The sequence below is a fragment of the Galleria mellonella genome, unplaced genomic scaffold (genome assembly GCF_026898425.1).
Source record: "Galleria mellonella isolate WM207_F2 unplaced genomic scaffold, CSIRO_AGI_GalMel_v1 utg36, whole genome shotgun sequence".
Lineage (NCBI taxonomy): Eukaryota > Metazoa > Arthropoda > Insecta > Lepidoptera > Pyralidae > Galleria > Galleria mellonella.
The window spans coordinates 4,333,880-4,355,318 of record NW_026442086.1 but is presented as its reverse complement, the minus strand read 5'-3'; the positions used below and the strand labels follow the sequence as shown (position 1 = coordinate 4,355,318).

At 32.4% G+C, this 21,439-nt stretch overlaps 2 protein-coding genes across 3 annotated transcripts in view; one reads left to right on the top strand and one right to left on the bottom strand.

The window, feature by feature from the left end:
- LOC113509282 (beta-3 adrenergic receptor-like) overlaps nucleotides 1-18,287 on the top strand; it is a 116,643-nt gene extending 98,356 nt beyond the window's left edge. For both annotated transcript variants that reach the window (XM_031910453.2, XM_052897231.1), the window contains exons 3-4: nucleotides 15,830-16,054; nucleotides 16,649-18,287. In XM_031910453.2, the coding sequence (XP_031766313.2) occupies nucleotides 15,830-16,054; nucleotides 16,649-17,746 (1,323 nt within the window). In that variant the 3' untranslated portion in view covers nucleotides 17,747-18,287. The remainder of the gene's footprint in view (nucleotides 1-15,829; nucleotides 16,055-16,648) is intronic.
- On the bottom strand, nucleotides 1,389-8,883 carry LOC128201166 (uncharacterized). Its single transcript, XM_052897233.1, has 5 exons — nucleotides 8,736-8,883; nucleotides 7,853-7,947; nucleotides 3,075-3,199; nucleotides 2,263-2,379; nucleotides 1,389-1,857 (listed from the first exon to the last, which is right to left on the bottom strand). Exons 2-5 carry the CDS (start codon nucleotides 7,900-7,902, stop codon nucleotides 1,661-1,663), a joined length of 489 nt encoding a protein of 162 aa, XP_052753193.1. The 5' UTR covers nucleotides 7,903-7,947; nucleotides 8,736-8,883; the 3' UTR covers nucleotides 1,389-1,660.
- Nucleotides 18,288-21,439: the final 3,152 nt, after the last annotated feature.

Sequence of the window (21,439 nt, the reverse complement as noted above, 5' to 3'; positions counted from 1 at the left end):
ATAACTTATTGTGGTCTAGAAGAAAGAATTAACGTTATCATGCATTGTATTTAAGTTGTTTTTCACAAAACTTGTGAACAATAACCGTTTACTTTTAATTTTCGCTTGAGTACTGGAAATATTTTATAAGTATTTGGACTGGCCTGATATTGGATAAAATAGTTTTTATCCAATATCCAGGCATTTAATCAATTTGAAATTATATTATATATTTAGCAATCATTTTCATATTTTTTTTTATTGTAAAGTATATGGTTGGTTCTTGGCGCTCTTAATAAATTTTTCAGTCCTTAGTATGGTATACTAGGTAGTATTCAAATAATAGATTCCTCAAAAGAAGAATCGATTGTATATATTTAGCGATGCCGACGGTTATGCATATCTATATTAAAGGAATAATGGCAATTAATAAATTAATTCCTGTAATATATGTAGGCGACCATACACTTTCCATCTAGTGAACTGTCAGCTTGTTTGTTTTTCAATACATTCAGCTGATTTCGACATATTATATTTATAATTTACAAGAATTTACAGAATTGGCAAAAACAGTAAAGAATGGAGCTTTATTGAAAGTGGTTTAATAAATGGCCTTTGTAGTTCATTAATTACTTTAGTAGTATAACGATTAGTTTTCATATAAATTGAAATACTTGCGTCTGTATGTTTATTTGTATCTACATGTGCAATATAAAAATACAACATGCCGTTGATATATGCTTCACGGTCGTGCGCTGTGGGCTGTTAAATTTTCTCATATTCATGACACTGTGGATTGCTTTTATCTGGTCGAGGGAACCTTTTGGATATTTTTGTATTACCTGTAAAAATTTATAAAGAAATCTATTAAATACTATATACTTAAGAGATTGCCCTAGCGATAAGACCGCCTTTTGTACCTTTATGTGTATATTTCAATCTGAGTTATTGTTACTGTATTTCACTTGAATTGTCATTGTATATTTTTGTTTATGGTGCAATAAAGAGTTAAATAAAATTAATAAATAAATACTATCGCTTTTACAATAATATATAACCTATGTCACTGGCTGGTACTGTAGCTTTCTATTGATGTCTATAGGTGATTTATTAAAATCGGTTGAGAAGTTTTTGAGTATATCCATTACAAACAAATTTTTTTTTTATACAACTTAGAATGGCAAACAAGTTGACGGCCCACCTGATGGAAAGTGGTAATTGTCGCCTATAGATAGACATGAGCAGTACCATGGACATAACAGAGTATACTGTTTCGCCCATGATACCTCTCATGCGTTGCCATTCCTGAGGACTCAGATGTTATTATAATTAAGTTTATCCTCTTTATAATATTAGTATATAGGAAACTTGTAAATAATTGTTTAAATATAGATATAAAGTTCATATTTTGATATTGATTAAGATGGAGGTAGTCGAACTTTGTGGTGAAATATGAGGAAGAATTATGTTCGGCAATGGACGATAGACGGGTGGTAATGAATTAATAGTATGATTATAAATAATTTTAATACCTGCAATGACCTGAAATCAAAATAATGTTGGTACATTTAAAATACTTATATATAGTTATATTAGACAGATCAACTCTGTTGAGGTTTTTCGTAAAACTTCATTAAAAGGTATATACAATAGATTTTTAAATACCGACTTTAATTTAAAACTATACATAAAGTACCTCTGCCATCATTGGATCTGCTGTGTAACCCTCTGCTTTAGTGCTTGGATCAGGAGCCTTCGCAGTCAACTTCATCAAGGAACCTTCGTACTTATTTTGTTCATCCGACTCAAAGACTGAATCGTCTAGCCTTCGACCTGATCGTAAAGTAGTTTCCTCGTCCTCTGGAGCTCCGTTTCTGACTTAATAATTTCAAAGTTACAAAAAATTAATTATGTATGTGTAATGACAGGTAATTTTAACATTTTATTCTAAAATAAAATTAATTCTTAACAAAATTAGTATTAGATTAATATAAAGATATAGAGAAATCAAGGTCTGTTCAGGATGAACTAAAATATTATACAACATAGATACATAAAAATTACAGCCTAATTGGTAACTTATGTTTTTTAAGTCGGTTATTAAAGACATTTTAGAATTTACTAAATTACATGTTTCGAATAAAAATAATAAAGGCTGCATTGAACACTATATTTTTTAGGCTTTGTCTTTTATAAAAAAAAAAAAAAAGAAATTGTCGATTGTTGAATTGGTCCTTATTATAAACTTTTATGATATATTTTATTTTAAATACAACTGTTTACGATTAGATTCTCCAATGTGGCCAGCCATCGGCATGTGTCCACTTCGTCGCCAGTCCATATCATCCACGACCTCGTCGTCGAACACACCTCGTTTCAAATATACTGACACGTTTGTCTCTGAAATTTATTACATAGATTAATAACTAAGACATGAAGTATCTATATTATCATATTCATTATCATAATCATTAACTGCTGCAACTACGCTACGTTGCTACAACTAAATTTTACCTTACTGACTAAATATTAATAGTAAATTATCCCCTAGGTCGTTATTTTATTATTATCTTTGTCCAACTTTCATGAGCCAATACAGCCAAGAGTGATCTGTAGGCATGAGTAATATCAATACTGCTCTAATATATTGGGTTTGTCTGGGCATTGATGTGAGAAAAAAGGTCATACCTGTTTTGATATTGCCCATATCAATCAGATATCTATATTAATTTCGACTGGATTCTTCGACATTAAACATTGGATAATAGATGGTTATCATATTCGTTATTGAGTTAGTAGATATTGTAACTAAAATATATAGATATTACTATATATTACCCACTCCTATAGATTTGTATTTTGATTTTATACTCTGTGTTTTGACACACTTAATTTTTAATGGTCTGATTAAAAAAAAATATTGTCGTAAACGCTCCTCTACCATAATTAAACATAAAACAGTCTTTCTCACACCAACAAGTAGAATTATTTTTGATAGTAACTGGTAATTTGTCAGGTAATAGTTAATTTATTTTCTAATTGACTTTCCCTAATAATAGTAGACAATTTATCACGATTTGTAAAGAAGTACTGACCTTTCAAGTCAATGTATTCAGCTAGCGAGTAATTGTAACCCAAGGCTACACCAGAAAGCGAGGCGGTAACTATGACGCAGCAAACGGCCGAGCTGATGCAGCACGACATGGTGAAAGTCCATAACCTGTGAAATTATGCATGGCGTTATTTTTTAATGGATGATAATAGAATGATAGTCCCGACTGCGCTAACGGTATACGCTGGCAGGTCACCAGTGAGGGATGATAGGTGAGTATGAAAAGGCAGGTCAGTTAGCACACCGTGATGAATATACCTGGAATTTAGCACGATAGTTTCCATGGGGATCACGTAGATGTCGCCCTGATAGGGTATATTGCTAGCAATGGAACTAGTAACCCGCATTACTAACAATTCAATCCCCCCATTATGCATGGTATTACAGTACTGAGTGTTGGATAATTCACATTTGAAATTTAGCCATTTTATACGCACACTAGCGATTACTCCCGGATTTGTACGGTTTTAAAAAAATAATCCACAGTTCATGTTTCTCACTTACAATGTAGCTTGCCATAGGAGACAGAATTCTTAAAATCGATTAAGTACATTTTGAATATCTAATACAAATAAAAAATAACTTTTTTCCTTTATTAGTTGATGGAGTAATTCGTTTATTGCATACGCATGTTGTAGTAATAGTTTTAAGCTACGAAGGTTCCGCAAACATTTAAAGAAATAGTAAATAATTTAAATTATATAATAACGATTTATTGATGAAACGATAATCTCGAGGATGTGTACTCGTATAGTAATCGAATAATTTCCAGTCCTTCTATACAAGTAGTAAGCGAATTCATCGATACCATCGACATCGTTAGCGAGTCCGTGATATAGAATAAGATAACAACGTCGGATGTCTCATTCCATTGACGTATTCACTTGCCACTTGTATAGGGGAGCAGAAGAGAAAGCATATTAGATATGCGCAAGAGACTGCCCACGAATCAATATTATTAAGTACTTAATTTATTGAAACTAAGTGTTAATAATTTCAAAATTGTTGGCATTATAAAGTGTCGGTTCATACTTTTGCATTGGTTGATTAAGAGTTGCCAGACCTCAAAAATGGTGGCTATCTTGGCAACACTACGAATGAAAACGACGATCTCACTCGATCTTACCATGCACGTACCATTGTTCGAACGATCCTGAGATCACATCAAATGTATTCGGGGGTTTTCCATGATAATAGCTTTTTATTGTTCGAACAAAAGATCGGATGCGATATTGCCATACATGTGATTTTATCGAAAAATTGATTGTTACGATTATCGTTCCATGTATGGAACCTATTAGGAAGCACGCATGATATTCGTGTATTGGACTGGAAGTAAATACCGGAAAGAAAGAAGGTATACGTAAAGATTACGAAGTAAGTGAAACGGTGGTAGAAAGCAAGTAATGCGTCCTGCATATGGTACCTATACCATAAACTTATACCATAATTAGATAGACCGTGGATTTAAAGTAACCTAGATAAACCAGTCCTCGTGTGAGATGAATTATGAAAGCGGATATAGTGAGGGAAATTTGTAAAGATAGCGGCTTTGGCATTCGCTTGTCTCAGTTTACTCTGTAAAGGACTAATCATAACATAGAAGTAACAATTGCGGAATAACATACACAAAAAGCGAAATCTCTTGATGCATTCATAATATCTTTTACCTATTTAGTATAACTAAATAAGTTAAAATCGAAGTAAATACGTAAAACTGAGAATCTATTCGTGCTGTAGAATATAGGAGTATAAAAATTTCGTAAAACAAAAATTAAAAAGCGGTAAATAATTTTTAGATTCCCATACTAACTCGACATCTGAATGTGCTATATATTAGGGTACCCATGTTTCATTGGTTAAAATGATCAGTTATACAGATAGAAAATTCTTCTATGATTTTGAATAATAATAATATAATAAAATAATGGCATCAAAAAAGAAAAAGGATTAAGAATACTATATTTTTTTAATAATAGGTAGACCTATATGCATAAGATTTGTATTGTTGTAAGATTATTGTAATTAAATATAATTATATTTGGTTCAGTATAATTCATTGAAACTCTTACAATCAATAAGACTAGACGAAACTCATGAATATCAAATTTAGATTGCTAACAACTCTCGTATTGTTACTTGGAATTGAGTGCACGGAAAACATAACAAAACCGTTATGGTATGTACATTGATACTAATAATATTAATTAATCAGTAACAGATCCAATTATAAATTGTTAGACACAGGTTGATATTCTTGATTCTATTAATATGTAGCACGTTTTTTTTTTATTAATATATACCTATTACATCTTTTTGAAATTAAACATTGATATTATTTCCAAAATGGAATTCTTTCACAGATAATAAATACACTGTTTCGCCGGTGAAGGCATCTTTAAGGGTTTATTTACATTTGTTTTCTCTGTGCCATCAATTTAAATAGGTTTTAAATAAACATAATATGTACATTTTAATCCTTATTAGTAGGTACATCCTCATAAACGGTCATTTTTATGAGATGATAATTAAATGGAAATCCTGTCTGCTATGTATTGGTTTACTACTATGAATGTGTGGATACCAGTGAGAAATGATAGGTGAGGATGAAGTCAGCTCAGTTGGCCTGTCAGCCCGTCATAAATGCAGTATAACTTACTCACACAAAGACAGATTGGCTTTATAAATACAAAAACGGGACAAGAAAAGAGTTACACTAGTGTAAGTATTTTGTAAATGTATAAAAGTGACAATTCTTTAAATCAATTGTTATAATTTTTATTTCAATTCGTGGACATTCAGAATTTTATTTGGGTTTAATTGGATGTGTTTCTACCAATACTTATACAAAATATTTCATTTAAAATGATAAAATTTATCCTTTAAACGAAATATTCTTGTTGTATGTTATAATTGTTATTACTTAATGATATTATAATTAGATAATTAATTATTATATCCAGGTACAAGACAATTGTAACTAATTACATTCATTTAAAGTTAATTTCCCTCTACAACTTAAAAATAATTGGAACTTGTCTTTTTCATATTTCCGGCAAATCAACTTCGAGCTTATACTGAGTAGATTAATGTCCTGTCTAAATCGCTCTAACATACGAGTCTATGTTGTGTTTTTCTCTCTTACACTACCAATCTATATGTACACTTTATAATCTAAGTTGTTCGTTGAAGTCGACTACAGAATATATTTGAAACAATGGGCTATATCTCATTAGATTATTTTAACAAAGTTGGATATTTATGTATGTATAGTAGTTGAATTTCAGATCGGACTTTATGTAAAGAAGAGAAGATTTGATTATTGGCTACAATTTATTTACTGCGGGTATTTGAATGCGACGTGGCAGGGACGGAATGAATTTACTGCCGCTTGGCTATTTAATTGGGTTATTATCATTGTTAATATTTACTCGAGGCTGTTGAAAATTTGTACTCTTTCTTTTGACAGTCATAGATACATAATAGATAGTATATGCTTAGTAGGTACATAGTAAATTATTCTCAACTGCGGCTAACTTTTCGGATAGAAGATCTTCTAACTAAATATTTCCAATCGTGCGTTCCAATCAGTAATGTCAATTAAATAGAGCTTGAATTAATAAAGCCACGTCGCTCACTTGAATAACTTCAATTTAAAATTAATATTATTAACCATTACGGATGATTATTTATTAAAAACAAGTTTTCTCATCGGTTGTTACTAAGTTGTTATTTACAAAAAAGAAACCCAACAAATAAATAGTAAGAAAACATGAGAAAAATACGGAAAATACTTTCGATAAAACTATATCTATGAATATAATAAAAAAAATACTAAGAATAATTTAAAAATTGGTTTATAAATTGGCGAAAATAAAATATCGCAAAATATATGCACTCAAAAAATATATATATATATAAATCGATTCGGTACCTCTTCCTTTATTCCATTTTTATATATAAATATTATATACATACTTAGATTTTTGCACGATACTTCGTACCAGTAGATTTCAGAATTAGAAAAACCAATGAAAAAGGCCATTTCTATATGACGTATTATGATAAAAATAAACCAGATTTTAAGGTACATCTTTAGGAATATAACTGTTAAAACAGCATCCAATTTTGTATAGTAGTTTGCGTATGCCGGTACAAATGCTGAGGTTTTCCCAAGAGACTACAGCATGGGGATAAGGAGGTTTCTTTAGGGCATTCATAGGTTACAGTAACCGCTTACCATACATAGGTGGGCCTTATGCTTGTTTGCTACCTCAGTGGTATAAAAAAATGTACAAGACTGGAAAATAAAAAAAAAAAATTTTTTTAGTTTCTATTAGTCTTAAGAATCCTCAAATTATTTTTCTTACAGACGGTATCTGTGTATAAAAGATAAGGACGTAGTTACAATTTTATTATATTAGTAACAATATTTTTTTTATGAAGTTAGAATAGCAAACAAACTGACGGCCCACCTGATGGAAAGTGATAACCGTTGCCTATAGTCGTGAACAGTACCATAGACATATCAAAGTATATGTTTTGCCCATGATACTGCCCATGCGTTACCTTTCCTGAGGACTCAGGTGTTATTCCTTTGTACCCTGTAAATAATTGTCAAAAGGTATGGGCAAAACATTCAAAGTACCTAGCTACATAGTGATTACTTGCTATGTAGCTACAAGCTATTTACGTTATCTTAGTTATTCTCTTCCGTTGTTTGAGGAAAACTTCATTATTATGTATAGAAATTGAATTTACCTTTGTACCAGATCAATCACCCAACCACAGCATGTGAATATACAACACATTATGATGGACTAGGTTCGGGCCCATTTATAAAAATGTTAGATTGACTGAAAATTAAATAATGTAGGTATCTGTTTAATTATTAATTAATAATGAAAATTAAATGATGTAATCTGGTGATATGTCTACTTCATCATCATAGTAGAACGTCTACTGAAACTGTCCATTGAACATAAACCATCCCCAAAATGGGTTTTGCCAGTAGTTGCCATTCCTGGCAGGCGGGTTAGTAAACACAGTTCGGTTTTGGTGATATTTTAAATGGGACACTGTTGCTCATCCCTCAAGTATTAAGTTCCCTTAGTCGCCAACACCCATGGAAAAGGACAGGGATAGCTCATTCTATGCTATGCATTCTATCCGATTACATGAATCTCACTGACATGGCTAAATGATGGATTTATATGAAACAAACTCCCGAAACAATTAAGTGACAATAATTTTAAATAATCTAAATATTTCGAATTTTTTTTTATACAACTTACAATGGTAAACAAACTGACGGCCCACCTGATGGAAAGTGGTAACCGTCGTCTATAGACATGAGCAGCACCATGGACATAACAGAGTATACTGTTTCGCCCGTGATACCCTCCATGTATTGCCATTCCTGAGGACTCAGGTGTTATTCCTCTGTACCCTGTAAATTCACGCCATATCCCACCCTTCAAACCGAAACACAGCCATGCAAACACAACTGCTTCACGGTAGAAACACGAATAGGACAGAGGTACCCAAGCAATCGACTTTTGTACAAAGTCTCCCTCTGGTATTAATTCTGGTAAGTATTAAAAGATTTTGTAATGAAATTCAATCTACATAAATGCGATCTTACCAATATGATTCTTATTGTCCTGTTTTATTTAAAGAAAAAGCAGATAACTATGTAGACTCTTTCTTTTCTATTATATACTTATGTTTGTGAAACATAATGCTTTATTTTTATTTAATTGACACGTTCAATTTATTTGAAAATACGTAAAGACACCCGATAACATTATAAACAAATACAACGTCATCAATATTGACATTTAAGAGGACTTGAACACAGTCTAATAGAAGTTTAAAAACTAAAGAGGTATTACAATAGTGTAGCATAAGTGTCTTTTATGGATTCCTGATATTGGGCAATTTGTGACATCAAACTTAAATTGGATTTGGACAACATCCGGAGGCTCTTAGATGACGCAAACATACGATTTAAATTACATCATCATCATCATCATCATCATATCAGCCGTTAACTGTCCACCGCTGAACATAAACCTCACTACTTAGAAGTAGAAAAATCTAAAAAAAAGGTATGTTGTTTATACCGTAGATGGTGGCCACCGTTATATACTGTCGTGACTAACCGATAACTTGGTGCTCAAATTAAGTTACCTAGTTTACCTGAAATCTAATAATAGGCATCTGAAAGCAATTCAGAAGATCTGAAAAACCTAGTTGATGGTATTTTTGCAACCCAAATAAAATAGGCATAACAATATATTTAACCAATAATTCATAAAAAATCTTATCTGTTTTATTTGAAACATTATTGGAAACAAACTCTTCCTGCCTTCATAAGTAGGTATGTTTAATAATATTAGTATTCGAACGTGTTCTCAACTTTCAATATGAAATAGACGTGAAAATTGTTTCGATGAATATAAAACGAAATCCAAATAGACTAAGTTTGGGCCAAGTTTGTACACTAACCGGAGCGAACGAATTTTTTTTTTTGCATTTATTAAACATAACTTTATCTTAGTCGTTTTAGAATAAATGTATTGTAGAGATGTAGATGTTTTATTACTTTTTAATAATAAATATTCTGATTCATACTGTACTGTATTACAATAATAAATATAGTTACATTGTTCCCTTATTTAGCTACAATTACGGCCTAAACTGAAAAAAAAAAAACTAAAAAATGTCACATCAACTTGTTCAAATAAATAACCACGTACAAAACATAAACCTATTTGTAATCTAAACAAAGAACCTTCGGTATGTAAGTCTAATTCATCGATTTACTTTTTGTTTCGGTATATGACCACACAGTTTCTAGCGAGTGCTGGACACTACGATCAACTACAACTGAAGAGAGGAATTTTATTATTTCTATTAAACTTATTAAATAAATATTTTGTATTAAACTATATATATATATATATATATATATATATATATATATATATATATATATATATATATATATATATATATATATATATATATAACCTAGATTACTCACTGATAATGTAGTTTTCTACAGGTTAAAAACAAATATTAAAAATTTTAAAATCTGCGGAGTACCTAGTTTTTGTGTCTTTCCATTACAAACAAATAATCAAATCTTTCTTCTTATAATAATAATAAAAAAAAAATAGAAATGGATATAGAAAATCAACATTACTAGATAAATTATTTACATTTATTTTTCATTTTTATATGTAAAACAATATACTACATCAGCCGTTAACTCTTCACTGCTGAACATACGCCTCTCTACTGGAGGGTTTTGCTTGTAGTTGCCACTCTTGGCAGGCGGGTTAGCAACCGCAGTTAGACTTCGGCGGTGTTTTAAGAGATACGCTGCTGCCAATCCATCGACTATTAAGTTCCCTTAGTCGCCTCCTACGACACCCGCGAGAAAGAAAGTGATGGTCCATACTATGCCGGGGCCACATGGCAAAATTATATGTAAACGGTGAAACTCTCCTCATTATTGCGTCTTAAATAAGCAGTAAGATAAACTCTGAAAGAGTTAGTTGCGCTATAAATTACAATAAGTCAGTACTCAGTCACGCGGGAACCCAATATTGGAATAGTTCAGACGAGAAGTCGGTACGGTGTTCTAAGGGACTTAACAGTCGAAGTTAGTCTATTCTAAATATAAATTTAGGAATATAGATTAAAATACCGAATATCGGTTATTCAATGTACTTACTGTGTTTCTCGTTTTCGACAATTGTTTCAACTTTATCCGGAAGTCTACTTTAGGTGGCGCTTACGTTGTAGTATCTCGTTTCGGACTGCAACTATGAGTAAATTTCCGAGATCCGGTATCATAAATGAAACATGCACATAAGTTTAAAAAGTAACATAGATTAATAGTAATTACGACATTCTTTTTTTAAGTTTTTATTTTTTATGTAATTATTTGCATTTAGACAATATTTAAAGTTACAATACTTTTAAATTATTAATTATGATAATGATATATTATGACAAATAAAAAATCATATATAACAAAACAAATGTAAATTATACTTGGTGAAATGTAGGTATGTCATTATAAGGTCAGGGTCATCAGGAATGGCAATATATGAAAGGATCATGGACGATACTTTGTTATGTCTGTGGTACTGCTTATGTCTATAGGTGACGGTTATCATTAGGTGGGCTGTCAGCTTCTTTGCCATTCTAAGCTACACAAAAAAAAATTAAAAAATTTCGAATGTCTGTTCGTCCACACAACGACAGTAGTTAACAAATCTTTTTAATTACCCCATTAAAAATTATAGTTATGAAAATATTTTAATATTATTATAATAATTATTAATATTAGTTGCTAAATATTTCTCAAACGGTCAATGATTTATTTTTATTTTAAAGAAGTTTTATATGCCTGTTTCACATTTTAATGAACAATCCATCCATTTATCATTCTATTAATTATACAATAACGAAATAAAGTTCAAAAGTACCACAGATATATTAAAATTACGTAGATACGTAATTAGAAACGATACTAAAGAAAACGCGCTTTCACTAATTTCTACTAATAGCCAGTGAGTTTTGTAATCAAACATGCTAATACATTATTATTTTTTAACTTATGTTCATTTATAAACTTATTGTGTTTGCCGTTTGACACGAATCGCCGTACGCCCCCCGAAGAAAACTTTCGGATGAAGTCGAAACAGTTGTCGGAAACTACAAACACAGTAAGTTCATAAAATTTTTCGACATGTCAAAACATTTTATACAAATTTAGTAAAAATACAAAGTTTACATATGTAGTTTCTTATTTATGTTACATTAAATAATAGATTTCACTTAAGTTTTGTCCTATAAAAACTGTTTATTTTTCAATTGAAGTTTTTTGGTACTTTTGGATGGGACTGTGAATTTTGGATTTTTTTTTAATACTGATGAATATTATAGAGTTTAAACTTAAGTCGGTTTTAAAAATATCACTTTGTATGAAGTAGTGAATCTTGGGTTTTAGTTTTATATCAATGAATAGCATAAAAGTTTTTAATATAAGTGCGTGAGTGGCGTGTTATCGTAATAACATAAAGCAGGAAGTCATGCCTTTCAATTCCACTTGTTGCAACACAACAACAGGAAGCGGCAGAGGGCGCCACTGAGCGCCCACGCGGAAACTACCCTCGCGGCAACTTCCGGTAGCTTACACGAATTTCCACATTAATGTTATTGATACATTCGTTTATTTTCCTCAGTTAGTTGGTATTACAATATTGGTTTTAATATTTTATTTATTTTGTAATAAAAATTAAATAATACTTGTATATTGTGCGGTCTTAAAACATGCTGAGATACTCTATCAGTAAGCAAAAAGGGAAACTTTGTACAAAAGTCGTTTGCTTAGGCACTTCTCTCCCATTCGTATTTCTACCGTAAAGCAGTTGTGTTTTCATGGCTGTGATTTTCGGTTTGAAGGGTGGGATATTGCAGTGAATTTAGAGGGTACAGAGAAATAACACCTGAGTCCTCAGGAAAGGTAACCCATGAGGGGTATAATTGACGAAACCGTATACTTTGTTATGTCCATGCTACTGCTCATGTCTATAGGCGACGGTTACCATTTTTCATCAGGTGTGCCGTCAGTTTGTTTGCCACTCTAGCTTGCATAAAAAAAAAGAACGTAAAGAAAAAAAAAACATTGGTATTTGTCTAAATTAAAGTCTGTCTAAATTCTATTACTTCTTTTTTAAGTATATTTTCAAAATTTTTCAAAATTAAATAATTTAGATATTTTAAACACACGTATGTCAAAATTCGAATAGACTCCAATAATACGTACCACTTTTTAGTAGATACATTTAAAAATATACATATGTACATACCTATCTGTGAAAGGAATAATTTTACTACCACAACTTTACTACTTTAGAGCAGTATATTAGTAGCAATAGGTAGCAAAAACTATTAGATTATATAGACAGTGTGTCTCTATCTGTGGTCAACTGTTTATCCATGTGTGTGTGAATAGGGTTACCATGATGTGTCTTTATTACTCAGTATATGAAAAAAATGCCGCATAGTCCCGGCATACAATGGGCTACCCCTTTCTTACTTGTGGGTATAGGAAACTTAATTTGCGTTCTATATGATTTTAGCAAGACATGTGCACTCTTAAATATAATTCTAACATCACTGTATACCATGTTTTACGCAAATAAATATTTATTATTATTATTTTTATCATAAAAGGTGACTAAGGGAACTTAATGGTCGAGGCATAGGTAGCAACGACCCTCTTAAAACATCATCGAGGCTTCACTACAATTAATAACCAAGCATGACGACTACTAGCATAACCTCTATTATGGGGGAGGCCTATGCTTAGCAGTGGTCATGCTTATATGATGAAATAAAAAAAAAGATACAAAATTTAAATGTATTTCAAATAATAAGATGAATAATATATAATGCTTCGTAATGATACCTATCTTTACTGGTTACTTTAATTTATAAATAATTTTTTTTTTCGTTTTTAAATAATTGAAAATGCTGCCATTTTCCTTATTAATTAATATCACAAAAAATAGTTTCCAATTTAAATTTAATTATTGGCAACATTGAAAAAAGCATATCTTTTTACTCTCGATGCACTATCTATATAACCTAAGCTAAACCTATAGACTATAGTATAAGTCCAAGCAAGTTATAATACCCCTGATAGAAATTATAGTATTCCTATCTACTAATTAGTTTAGTATTATGGTTATTATCTGTGGTTATTATGGTGCTATCTATGGTTTATTCTTAGATTATATAGATAGTTTCCATAGAAATGCTTTGAGAAAAACGGGTTAACTTTTTCATACAATTTTGCGTGATAAATAGTTATGAGTGACTCCTCTTTTAACTTTTATATTTATTTTGTTTCATAATATTTGCACTTTTTAATGCGTAAACATTCATTTTATTTATTAAATAGTTAAATACAGATATATAAAGATACATTGTATGCATAAGTATGTAAAACACTGACAAAAAAAAACGAGTCAGCTAATTTCACAATTAGCTGATAAAAAGTTGTCCCATTTTTGAGGCTCGAGACTCTCTCTATATAATCTAAGGATTTATTTTAATAGAACTGAATGCAATATAACCTAGTTCTATTACAATTATCATTGAACCATTATTTAAATGAAATTAGTAACAAATCAAAACAAATAATCATTTAATCGATATTTTATTTGTACCACTATAGGACGTCAGCAGACGGTTTTATGGTTGGGTTAATTATTAATTTGTTTATATTTTCATTAAATTAATTGAAACAAACTAAACGTTGATAGACTGATACAGTTTTCATTCTCCCACTACTCCGAAACGCTCTATCCTTTCATAACAATATCTACTACTAAATAATGTAACCTATATACATGTACATTGCCTTCACAATTGTGTACACTTTAATGAAATTCTGACGTCCTTAGAATGTTTGAATAACATGCCACAGTCTCATAATGTAATAATTTACTTTACAAGATACAAATTGCTCTTTACACCTACTCAGATAGTACGCTTGCATAATTAATAATGCTCATAATCTAAATAAGATTAATAGTATAAATAAAAATCAATTGTCTGTAAGAGTCGTTATATTTGCTGTACTGAACATAAGCTGATATGTGCTGAACACAAGCCTTCCCCTAGGAAGGATTTTGCCAGTAGTTGCCACGCTTGGCAGGTGTGTTGGTAACCGTAGTTAAGATGAATGGGCAACAGTAACCCTCTTAAAACATTTCTAAAAGCTTAACTGGGGTTGCCAACCCGCCTGCCAAGCGTGACAACTACTGGCAAAACTCACTTTATGTGGAAAGCTTATGTTCAGCAGTGGATAGTTAACGGCTGAAATGATGAAATGGTTCGACCTGATATAGCGTACCACTAGGTCACGATGTTCGCAAATCGATAAAAAAAATATATCTTTATATTTATCAAGTGCAAAAAAAAAAGATAAACACTTTAATTATTTAAAAACACCTTGTTAAGCCACGTTTGCGAAACTCGCGAACCTTCATTTTGAATAAAGCCACATTCAATTTTTAACGAAAAACACGTTGGTAGCAAGGTTCTTGTTAAAATTTTTACAAAGCCCCACCTCTGAACATTGTGAATTGTTCGCATAGCCCTTAAAGTGATATACACAACATGCTCGTATGAACTATGTGCATGGAAATGTACAAAATACAGTTATATAAATGACGAAAAGGTTGAAAAAAATTCTTTTGCATTTATATACAAATCTTTTTATAATATACGTGATTGGTTTTTTTGCCTTATGGAATATTCCAACGTCTGTAACGTTATAATGAGATTATTAGGTGTATATTTTTTGTGTATATTATTTATATTTGAAACATGTTTTCTATGTGTTGGTATTTTTATTTATTATATTATGTATTGTCTTTACGGTTGAAACACGAATGGGACAGAGGTACCCAAGCAATCGACTTTTGTACAAAGTCTTCGTCTGAATACAGATATATTGGAACAAATTTGGTTATACTATACAGATTAACACGTAGCATATTTTTTATATTAATCCATTCTGAACAGCAGTGGACAGATAATATCTGAGATGATGATGATGATAGTGAAAATGATGATTTCACTTTGGAAATCCCGCGAGATACAATCTAGTATCAAAGTAATATATAATTTTATTATCTTTCGCAGCCGGCGTCCGCGTCATCAGTATTGTTGGTACACCTGGGCGCAGTGGGTGCGTTGGCCAGCGGCGCCGCCTTGTGCGCTGGTGGTGGCGGCGGTGCGTGCGCGTGCGGCGCTTTACTCCACGCGCTGCACCCTCTACAGCTGTGGACCGTGTGTGGGCTGCACGCCGACCGCGCCGCCGCAATTGCTGCACCATTGCATTACGCTGCCATTGTATCTGCACGGAAGGTTAGATCCTGTCATTACTAGAAGATTGTCAGAGTGTATGATTTTAAAATAAAAAAATACTAAAAAGAAACTTTGTCGCAGAAGTCATCGTCATAGTACGTCTATTCCACTTATAGAATCAGTTGTATTTGTATGGCTTTATTTCAACTTAGGAGATGGGAGCATCATCTTCTTCATTTCAGCCGTTATCCGTCCACTGTTGAACATGTCCCTATACATTGTCATAAGGAATAGGAGCGTTTTTTTATAACAATTTACCATTGGGGGGATATTTCTAGTAGTCGCTCCGCTTGGCAGGCAGATTGGCAACTGCAGTTTGGCTTTTGGTGATGTCTTAAGAGAGTTGCTGCAGCCCATTTTTCGACCATTAAGTTTCTTTAGTCGCCTCTTACGATACCCACGAGAAAAGAAAGGGTGGCCTATTACGAGTATTATACCCATACATTGAAAATACTTCTACCTATGTGAAGCTCGCTTGCTAGTTTCGTATATTCTTTTCTGTGAGCGTCTAATATGATTTTAATGCATTTTAATCACGTATTTTTTTTATTTGATAAGATTATTTTTTAACGTTATTATTATTTTTTTCTTCAGGTAATGATCTGCGTGGCGAGCGGCTGGGTAGCAACGGCAGCATTGCTAGCTCCTTTGGCTGCTGCCAAACCTCCGCTGGCGTACAGCAGCGGCCTCGGCAGTTGCGCTCCAGATTGTAGCGCTGGACCAGCCGCACTAGGATTCTGTTTACTGTACGCCTTGTTGACTTTACTGCTCCCTGTTGTACTAGTTCTCCTTTGCAGTTTGAAAATCCTTCGCATAGCTCGTTACCATCGACACAGAATTGCTGCAGCCATATACGAAGTAACTTTGTCAGCTCAAGTTACAGTGACCCATCAACGCAATCCATTTTCTCCTCCACCACCACATCGTCACCGAGCATTATCAGCAGTGCTCCAGCCATTAGGTTCTTTGGCCATTCTATATTTCCCATATTATTGTGTTTTAATATGGCCCGCTATAGCGATTCCACCTCAGCCTGTAGCAGCTTTGTCGGCCGCTTTATTAGCAGCTGCTCCACCTGTCAATGGTATCTTATATGGAATTAGAAGTCGTGCGCTTCGAGATTCTCTACGTAATTATAGACGAAAAAGAATGACAAAAAGTGAGGTTACTCAAGAGATTCAAGCAAGAACACCGAGTGCTTGTGGATCACGAAGGCCGTCTTTGTCAGCGGGTTCAGGTTGTATACGACCGCCGACCACAAGGAGACTATCTGATGCAGCAGCAATGGGTTCTAGAGGTTCAGAGCGGCCAGCGCCAAGAGCTGCATCTTGTAATATGCTTCAGGATTCCCAGGAAGAGGACGTACCTCGGCCTCGAACATCTGCTATTCCACTTATTCGTGCTCCCCCACACGTAGTTCTAGGTAGGGCGCTTGGTTTAGAAGAGACAGGTGTTCGGGGTCGGCGACGGCAATCTCCTAGAATCACAGTAACAAGGGCCATGTCCGATGAGAGTGAATCGCCAACCCGTCGCCCTTTGTGTCGACAACAGTCGAGGTCAAGTGGCGCTTTGCTCGGTGGTTTGTCTTACTCGCCAGCTTTATCAGAGAACGTGAATGTTGACAATCCGGACGAGCAGCTCCTTCTCTCATGGCCACAACATCAACCTCACGTGAGATATAACGCTTTATAAAACGGGTATTTTTATTGATAGTATTGCTGATAGATGTGCGTTTAGGTGCTTAATACACACAGCGGTGTAGCGCCGCGCAACACGTTGGACCGTCGCGATGCGTAATGGCGATTCACAAGTTTATAGTATTTATAGTTTCAATCGACTTCAGAAAGAAGGAGGTGAATTTATGATCATATAGATGTTATAAGTCTTGGGAGGTTATCACTGTGCTGGAGGGAAAGGAATTTTTAGTTATCGACTACTATGTTTTCTAAATAAAATGTACAATTATCCTCCTTTTTCAAAAAGAAGGAAGTTTTCAATTCGGTTGTATTTTTTTTATGTTTGTTACCTCATAACTTTGGCAGTTATAAACTGACTTAGAAAATTCTTTTTTATCTGAAAGGATATACATACAGATAGGTTCTATACAAAATTTTAACAAATCGATTCAGTAGTTTAGTTTTTAAATCAAAATAATTGGTTAAATAACTGGATTTGCCACAATCGAAGTAGTTTTTTTTTATGGAGCACAATTCTTTTTTTTATGCAACTTAAAATAGCAAATAAAGTGACGGCTCACCTGATGGAAAGTGGTAATCGTCGCCTATAGACACGAGCAGTAATATGAACTTAACAGAGTATACTGTTTCGCCCATAAACCCCTCATGTGTTGTCATTCCTGAGGACTTGGGTGTTATTCCTCTATAGGGTACAGAGGAGTACCTAAATTAATATTATTATTATAATCCGTTAATTTTTTGCTCTTAAAGTAGTAACTAAGTTGCGCCACGCCATAGTCTGTCGAGAAGCGCGGCGCTACATCACTCTGTGTGTGAAGCACCATGAAGACAATAAATATGTGTGCGGTTCAAGTCGAGTCAGCTTCGGTGTTTTCAGATGTTATTTTTTATCGCTTTGTACCGACCCGTTTCTACTCGACCTTTCCGACCAAACTGTGACCAATTCGTAATGTTTCCTATACTATTTACTACTGTATTAGATGTAATTATTTCTCCTACAGGGTTCCTTCATATCGTTAGCTTTACCTACTGACGTATTAATTTAGTCTGTATCTCTGTAAAATCTCTGAAATATTCCATAGGTATATTAGGTACTATTGAGATTGTTGGACTTTCTAGTAGGAATGATTTGTGATTAGAGCGTTTTACAGATAAGGAAGGTTGCTAGGTTCACACAGATGTGTTCTACTTACAAAAACTAAGTTAAACGTGCACTGGACAACTTGTCTGAGAGTTATAAGTAAATTACATAGAAATTATTATACAAACATAACTTTTGTGAACACAACGCTTTTAGTCAACGCCGCCGTCCAAATCTTGAAACTTCTTTAAAGGTTTAGTAATGTACATACATACTACCATACTGTCTTTTAGGCTTGACAAAAGTATAAAAAATATATATCTAGATAGAAATTACAAATGTACCTATCTACGTAATAATAGAGACATGTTATTTTAATGATTTACTATAAAATCATTAATTGATGTATAAATTGTAGCATTCCTCGAAACAGCATTGCACTCTTTATAAAAGGTATTGTTATAACCCGTAATAAGTATTTATTCAATTTTAAATTGGATGGTGACATTTTATCTCGTTTTGCAATGTTCAGAATAGATTGTGAAGTAGAAATTCCTTAGATTAATATAATTTATTGAAATATTTAAATGTCGTTATTTAATGATAAATGTTTAAGCAGATAAATACGAATTGTTATTCTAGTCAATGAGCTGTTGTTTTATTGTATCTGTGTTAATTTAATTAAAGATTTAATTAAGCGAATAATTAAACAACACAAGCATTTGATGTCGTATTATTTACATTTGTCTATTTATAAAGAAAATATATGTACAGCAGGAAATAAGGTAAAATTAAAGTTTTTTTAGACATGGCCGTAAATGGAGGACACTTTATTGTAAGTATCTGTTACAACAAAGGATCTTGTAAAATATCTTTTCCAATTTTGAAATGATTTTGATATTTTTTTTTGTAGGGTTTAACCGTGTTGAATGAATGCCATATGAATTCTGTGATAACTAGAGTCTGTCCTTTTTTAAGTGTAAAATTTACCTTTTAAATTTTATTCTTGTTCATACTGAAGCAAAATAGTCTAGAAGTTTGAGAGAGTGAGTGTTTTCATTTGTTATAACACAGATATAAAACACATACTTCAGTAATCTCTATATTATTACTAGTTGACTCGGTAAACGTTGTTTTACCATATACATTATTTCTAGAACTATACATAAAAATATATCGTACTACAATTATTATATTCCATTGTCATCTTGCAACCATATTGCGGCATATAAAAATTGCGTTTAAACGACAGGGGTTGATCATGAAAACGTGAAAATTTGAATTTGTATGTATTTTTCAATGCTAAATCATAATAAAATAAAAATAAAAAAAATTGTCCTAAAAATAAAAAAACTTTTTTTAGTGGTGGGTCACCCTTATCATTGAGGGGTATAAAAATAGATGTTGGCTGATTCTCAGACCTACCGAATATGCACACAAAATTTCATTAAAATCGGTAAAGCGGTTTCGGAGGAGTTTGGTAACAAACACCGTGACACGAGAATTTTATATATTAGATTATAAATATAAAAGTGAGTTTCTTTGTTTGTTTGTTGTTTCGTAGCGCCTTATTGACTCAACAAATGGTAATTAAATTTGATATACTCGTATTCAGAATGAAGAATGATTTAACAATTATTTCAATCAAAATATACATTACACTGACTATGTTATTGGGTAAAATCTAGCGAAGAAATAAATCCTATTAATAATATAATAAATTGAAAATTTATAACAATGGATCGATGTTTGTAATTCTTTCACTCAAAAACTACTTTATGGATTTAAGTGGAATTTGGTATATGGGTAAGTTATATTTTAAATTACAATTAAGGATACTTTATATACTAATTCATGCAGATGAAGCCGCGGGATACAACTAGTAATAGATAATGATGAGACATGATTGAATACTTTAATAGTTGACATTTAATTTACCAATAAATACAATAACATTTACGTCACCACCAATTTTGGACTAAGGTTCAATCAATCTAATGGACATTTATATGCTACACAACAATTATTTATATTCACCTGTCAATTATTAAATTATATAAGCAGCTATTTATAGATTAAAAGCTTCTTAACGTAGTCTTTTTAATAAATCTAATAATATTCTTATTCTTATATTAATAATAATAGAGATGCCCGTTTGTTTGTCACCACTTAACACCATAATGGCTTAAAAATCATTATAAATTTTGTTATCTATACACGTATAATATCGGATAGAAAAGGACATACATACATATATACATATTTGCCACGCCTATCTTCCATTAGAGTAGGCAGAAACAAAAGGGCGACAAATGCTTCGATTCAAACAAACCTATTTCACTTCTTCCACACTCATCAATCTTTGGGATCTATGGAGCATCAATGGAAAAGGACGTACCCCGGTCAATGAATATACTTCGATAACATAGAAGTCGCAATTAAGTAAGTCAGTATTATGTACCATATGTTAGTAGATAACCTTCGAGGTGTAGCGATAGACATATTGCTTTGTGAACTCTTGTATATATATATTTTTAATGCATGATAATGGAATGGTAACTCTCCTGCGCTAACGGTATACGCTAGCGGGGCACCAGTGAGGAATAA

Coding starts and splice junctions, on each gene's coding strand:
- LOC128201166 (XM_052897233.1), bottom strand. CDS start 7,902: ATGTGTTGTATATTCACATGCTGTGGTTGGGTGATTGATCTGGTACAA. Junction 2,380..3,074: donor TGAATACATTGACTTGAAAG/GTCAGTACTTCT, acceptor AATAAATTTCAG/AGACAAACGTGTCAGTATAT. Junction 1,858..2,262: donor CCACATTGGAGAATCTAATC/GTAAACAGTTGT, acceptor GAAATTATTAAG/TCAGAAACGGAGCTCCAGAG.